General features: G+C 42.9%; 1 protein-coding gene across 1 annotated transcript; it reads right to left on the bottom strand.

Moving 5' to 3' along the window:
• Positions 1-397: 397 nt before the first annotated feature.
• On the bottom strand, positions 398-2,127 carry tnfb (tumor necrosis factor b (TNF superfamily, member 2)). The gene is made up of 4 exons (XM_005750958.1): positions 1,841-2,127; positions 1,684-1,738; positions 1,525-1,584; positions 398-1,259 (listed from the first exon to the last, which is right to left on the bottom strand). Exons 1-4 carry the CDS (start codon positions 2,027-2,029, stop codon positions 820-822), a joined length of 744 nt encoding a protein of 247 aa, XP_005751015.1. The 5' UTR covers positions 2,030-2,127; the 3' UTR covers positions 398-819.
• Between the last annotated feature and the right edge of the window lie 3,814 nt (positions 2,128-5,941).

Below are 5,941 nucleotides of genomic sequence, written 5' to 3'. Positions count from 1 at the left end.
GTCCCATGATCCCTCATCTCGCACAGCTTCCCGTTCCGTCTTTTTTCAGCTGACTGAAAGCAAGGTATGTGGTAATGCACAGGGAAAGGGTTGGTGTCGAGAACGAGAGAGGCTGTGTGTGGGGGTGGGTGGCTGCCATTGGGGAAAACCCACTCTGAGCTGAGGCTTCTGTGGGCCTCCACCTGACACAGCACTCGGCAAGAGGCAGAAAAAAGCAGGAAATTCCCCTCCACTTGTGTGATCCAACAAAGGAAGTATTTGCTGGCTGTGGAGGAATTTCATAGCAGCTTTTGCCAACTACTGTGTGTGTGTGTGTGCGTGTGTGTGTGTGTGTGTGTGGGCTGCAGCGCCGGCTGGACAGACTTCTAACTATTAGAGGAGACCATTCTCTGTAGTTTTCTGCATTTTTATTCTTTTCACAACTTATATAAACTTATATAAATACCTTTAAAGCCCCGGTCCCAGTGATTTAAATACAAATAAATACAAATAAATACATACAAGCTATGACAGCACCTCTGTATCTGAACTCTTGAGCCAAAGAGCCTTGTCATCATCTGATACAGCAGAGGAAATCTAGCCTCATACAATCTCAGGTCAGTATAAATAATATGTCAAAAGTGCCTAAAGTAGAAACAATGTTGCAAACTGCTACAGTTTATATAGTTTTAAAAAACCAGCCTAACGTTTTCAGCTGGGAATTTCATCTCCATTGAGATTTCAATATTTAAACATCACCATGTGGATGAAATAAAAAACTATATGTTCACATAGTTTTTAAGCTCCATGCAGCTTTTCTGCTCAAAGCGGAGAGTCGTTTCAAAGTGCAAACACACCAAAGAAGGTCCTTCCTTCGTCAGTCTCCAGCTCTGATAGCTGGTTGGTTTCTGTCCACAGCGTGTCTCCTTCGTTCAGCTGAAACACAGCGCCCAGGTAAATGGCGTTGTACCAGCCGTGGTCTGAGAAGCTATCCTGAATGGTGTCTTGGCATGCCGACCTCAGGGCGCTCATCAGAGTGGAGGGGCTTCCCACAGACTCTGAGTAGCGCCAGATCCTGTGGCTGAGAATTGTGAGGCTTTTTTCCTCATCTTCATTGTCGTCGCTATTCCCACAGATCACCCTGAAGGATGCCTGGCTGTAGACAAAGTACAGGCCGGTGTGTGGGATGATGATTTTGTTGGCCTCCAACTTGAAGCCGCCCTGAGCGAACGCCTGGCCTTGACCATTCCTCCACTCCAGATGACCTTTTGAGTCGCTGCCTGCAAGTAAAGATCAGAAACGTTACAGCCTTGAAATACCGGAGTGTGAATTACTGACAGGTTTGTTATTTGGAGAGCAGAATGAAGTATTGACTGAAGCTAATGAATGACTTATGGGACTTCCTTATTGTGCTCTTGGTTTCCAAAAAGAAGAGAGCTACCAATACCACAGAGGGAGAAGAAAAACTCAGAAAAGCTCCTTTGAAGGCTGAGATTATGAGCCTATTGTTTGCTGAGGACCAAATCAAGGTAAGCGGTGACTCACCTTCTAGGTGGATGGCTGCCTTGGCTTTGCTGCTGATCCATTTTATCGTGGAGTGGGGCTCTGAAGGAAGGAAGAAAAATGTGAGCTTGTCTCAAATAATCCACAAAGACTCAAATGTAGCTTTCAAAACCTCTCATAAGCACCCATGTATATAATCACCTGGTTTTTCGCCAGTGTTCTTCGCCTTTAGTGCTTCTGGCTGTCCTACTTGTGTCTGCATGGAGGAAAAAAGAATCCTTAGATACATATATAGACACACACACAGAAGGTTTTGAAAGACTTTTCATCATACTCGAAAAGATGAGATGCTCCTTACCATCCGTTCTGGCCTCGTATTCCAGTACCAGGCAAACAGCAGGACACCTGCTAAACAAAGAGCCACGACGACGAGGACGGCGCACACCTTCCATATCCACTCTGCAGGTGATTTCTTCTCAACTAAAACTACAGTCTTCGCCTCAGGACCGGCCTCGACATCAACTGGTGTGGTTGTGTATGCAACCATGCTGTGCACAAAGCCTCTGCCGTCTGATCTTTAAAGAAATCCAGAAACCGAACAGTTGTCTGTGTCTTCTGTGCTGACACTTCTCTCTTTGAGTGTGCTGTTTGTGTTAAGAGTGAACTTCTGCTGGAGAGTCTGTAGTATTTATGCAGCTGCAGGGGAAACTCCAGTGATGTCACCGTGTAAGTGGAGACAGCGCAGCAGCAACAGCGGTGGCAGCAGCGCAACCGGGGTCATGGAGAAAGGAGAGTGAGAGGGAAGGAAAAGTTACAGAACATTTAGCGGAGTGTCACCGCAGGAGTTATGGTTTCAGGATGGGAAAGTGGTTGATGGCGACTTTTGGTTTTCTAAAAAAATTATATACACAGATATTCAGGCACACACACGATGAGAGACAGACACACAGTTGCACCACACTGTGTCTGAGGTTAACTCGTACAGCTCACCAACATTTTGAGGTCAGAAAAGGGACATTATAAATAAACAACCCCCACCCCACCGTGACTCGTATAAATTATTAGTAAAGTCTTCACAGTACACTGACATAATAGCTTATCTCCAAATCAAATCTACACATTTTTCTCTGGCATGTAGTGCAGTTCTAGTAACTAGAGTGTTTTTGTTGCTCACGTCTAGCTTGCCTTTACCGTGTATTTCACAGAAGTGTTATTTTGCTCAAAGCTCTTTTGAGAAACAGGGAGCCTTTCACTCAAAAAAAGTACATTCATGTTGTTGTATTCTTTTTACCCATAGACTGTATATAAAAGATGGCCACAACTACCACAAGATCTCGTTTTTGCCATGTAGGTTTTTTTCAAGCCATAAGTGGCCATTATTTGCCCAGAGGGCAGTGTGCTAACATCCGAGTTTAAACTAAACCGCTTGCTTACTAAACTACCTGGGAGTCTCTAGTAGCCATTAGAGAAACTACAGTTTTGCGGACATCCTCTTTTGGAGTCATTTTTGTGCCACAGAAGTTGCATGTTATTCTTGCTGTACCAAAAAACATGCACAAAAGCCACGAGTGTGTAGAGGACACGGTCTGTCTACACACGATAAGAGGCTTGTTGTTGTGTGACAGGATGTAAACACTGAACCATTCTCGCCCAGCTGATGCTAGCTGACTACATCTGTTCTGGTTGTTGGATACAGAAAGTACATAATTGCTACTTAAAAATGCCAATTAAAAAGGTTTAATTGGCATTTTGAGCACCTTGCAGCAAAAATGTTGCCATGCAGAGAACTCATTGTCCACAACAGCAATGTTCCCTATGAAGAAATGTGATATATTTTTAGCACATTATCAGTTCATTTTCTATTACATCATCCTACAATATTTACACTTGGCTGGAACTCTTTTACAGTCTGCTATAAATCCATAAATGCTAAATATAGGTGGCGCGCTGAAGTGTTATTTTACTTCTTTATCTTTACAGCACGAGCAAAAGTTCAGCAACTGAAGTATAACCATGATGAGAGGCACATACAAAACGTCACATGTGATGAAAGTTCAAAAGGAATTTTCACAAGTCATTTAAGTGTGTAGAAATTTGAAAGTAGATACACTACAAACAAAACACCTGGATTATAAAGTGAAACAGACGTTTAAGTAATCCATTTCTATATGTCATACATGAAGTATCTTCTGGGGTTTTGGAAGACTTTCTCTTTTTTTCCTTGACATATGGTGTTAACACAGCATTTGTTTCTGAAATTACCTCAGTTTAAAAAAAGAAAACTGAAGCAGAGAAAGAGAAAAAAACTTGGCAGCTCTCTACTTTCTCTTTCAGAACTGAAAGGTGATGCAACTCAGTTCAAGACACTCCACAAAGCATCTTTTTACACTTCTCCTTCTTTGTCTTGCTGTTCCCATTTCACTTTCTCAACTGACTTTCTTTGTTTGAGACATAACGGCCAAGTGTGGGCTTTTTATCTTCACATGCCTCAAATGTCCAGCGAGTTCTGTTTTCATTTGGCTGTGTTTTTCTTAAACACTTGTCTGGTTTCCCTTGTACTGTCCCGATTGCTGTTTGTTTTGTCACAACACGGTTTTAAAGAAGCAGTGAGGATTTGTCTCGTTTGAAGCCATCTTCTGTGTTTTTGATAAACTGCACATTATGAATGATCACATTGTTTAGTCAGTATCATAAAAAAACTTAACAAAAAACATAAAAGTAGAAACCTGCGAGGCAAAAGTGGAAACACCAAAGGTGCAGTTCCTAGCTGCAAAAGTAGGTAAATCCCCACAGATTCACATGCTGAAATATTTTGTTCTCAGAGTCAATTTTACGTGATAATTCTCTTCGATTGTATTCATACAGCGCATTTCAAGGCACTTTGTATTCTAAGGTCAACCTTCCAATAATACATAGTACGAGCAAACACTTTGGTGACAGTGGGAAGGAAAAACTCCCTTTTAACAGGAAGAAACCTCCAGCAGAACCAGGCTCAGGGAGGGGCGGGGCCATCTGCTGTGATTGGTTGGGGTGAGAGAAGGAAGACGGGACTAAAGACATGATAATAACTGTATGAGAATTTATTTTAAAAAGCAGAAGAAAAAACTCACTCTTGAAGTCACTGAACTAGACACCTTGACCACATTTGTGCTCTCGCTGCCTTTTGGAGCAATTTCAGCTGTGCATACACTGTGCTATTTCTTTCAGTCGCATTATTCAGCTCCTGGTCAAACTGTATGATTGAATTTCAGGGGTGAGAAGTTCGCAGGTCACGATGCATCGTCTCACACTATACAGCTCGATGCTCTGATGTGACCTGAGTCACACTGTGCATCCATAACATGAAGCTTATAACACAAAATCTGTCTCTCGCTCTCCCTCTCTGTCTTTCACTCACACAGACACACACCACCACCATCAACTTTGCTAAATTGCTAATGAAAAACATTGATCATGCAGCTGTGATTGAGCAGCAACGTCCATCCAACAATTTTCACGGTTGGTGCGGTCGTGATCATTTTGTGAGGCCACATCGAAAAGGCTCAGATGAGCTTGACAAAGTTCACATGCTGCACTGCCGCGCTACTCCGTCTTTCCACTTTTATTTCTGTCTGCACGTGCGCAGTGTGAGAAGCTGCGGTGACACCCTCACGACGGCCGACAGGATTTCAAACAGGTTTGATTTTCTTATGACCAAACGACTGATGATCGGGAGCTGGTTGTGAGGTCGCTTCTCGTTACCCCACATATATTACACGATGCATGACACACAATTAAGGCGAATCCCCAAAACGGTCGCACGACTGAAAAATCGGCTCAAAATGGGTCAAAAATTGCACAGTGTTTGCCAGCTTAAAATTAATTGACACATAATCTTGTTTTTTTTGGCTAAGGTTGCTCGCATTAGCTTATGCTTTAGCACTCCATCATCTCTTTAAAACAAATTACAGAGCTTAAATGCTAATCAGTTCAATTCAGTTTGTATAACACCAAATCACTTTAGATTGTAAGGTGAAGCCCCCACAGTAATAGGCAGAAAACCCCAGCAAGCAGACAACCCCGAGCAAGCATTCGGTGACTTTGGCAAGGAAAAACTCCCTCCAGCAGAGCCAGGGTCAGGAAGGGTAAGCCATCTGCCGTGGCCCATTGAAGGGTGAGGGGAGGAAGACTTTAGATTAATAATTACTACTAATTAAATGCAGAGTGGCGGATAAAAACTCAAAGAGTGAAAAAATGTGAGTCAAGAAGAGCCACTCAGTGTCTCATGGGAAGCCCCCAGCAGCTTAGGCCTATTGAAATGTAACTAAAATCATCTAAAATGAACTCATATCAGTAAGAGTTTGGGTTGCTTGCCACGCTGACTAAATTTACAGGAGGCAATAATTAGTGGCTTGGCCCCTGGGGTCGGTGCAATGAGCTACTGCTAAAGTACCTAAATAGTTGTTGTGCGTGGTTGTTG

This window comes from Pundamilia nyererei, unplaced genomic scaffold (assembly GCF_000239375.1).
Source record: "Pundamilia nyererei isolate P.nyererei 1_Seehausen unplaced genomic scaffold, PunNye1.0 scaffold00294, whole genome shotgun sequence".
NCBI lineage: Eukaryota > Metazoa > Chordata > Actinopteri > Cichliformes > Cichlidae > Pundamilia > Pundamilia nyererei.
The sequence above is the reverse complement of the archived record's forward strand: the minus strand, read 5'-3'. Positions and strand labels throughout refer to the sequence as shown.

Bases quoted from the DNA above. Each gene is read 5' to 3' on its own strand.
- tnfb (XM_005750958.1), bottom strand. From the start codon at position 2,029: ATGGTTGCATACACAACCACACCAGTTGATGTCGAGGCCGGTCCTGAG. The intron at 1,739-1,840 runs GTAAGGAGCATC...TCCTCCATGCAG, and splicing joins ATACGAGGCCAGAACGGATG to ACACAAGTAGGACAGCCAGA. The intron at 1,585-1,683 runs GTGATTATATAC...TCCTTCCTTCAG, and splicing joins GAACACTGGCGAAAAACCAG to AGCCCCACTCCACGATAAAA.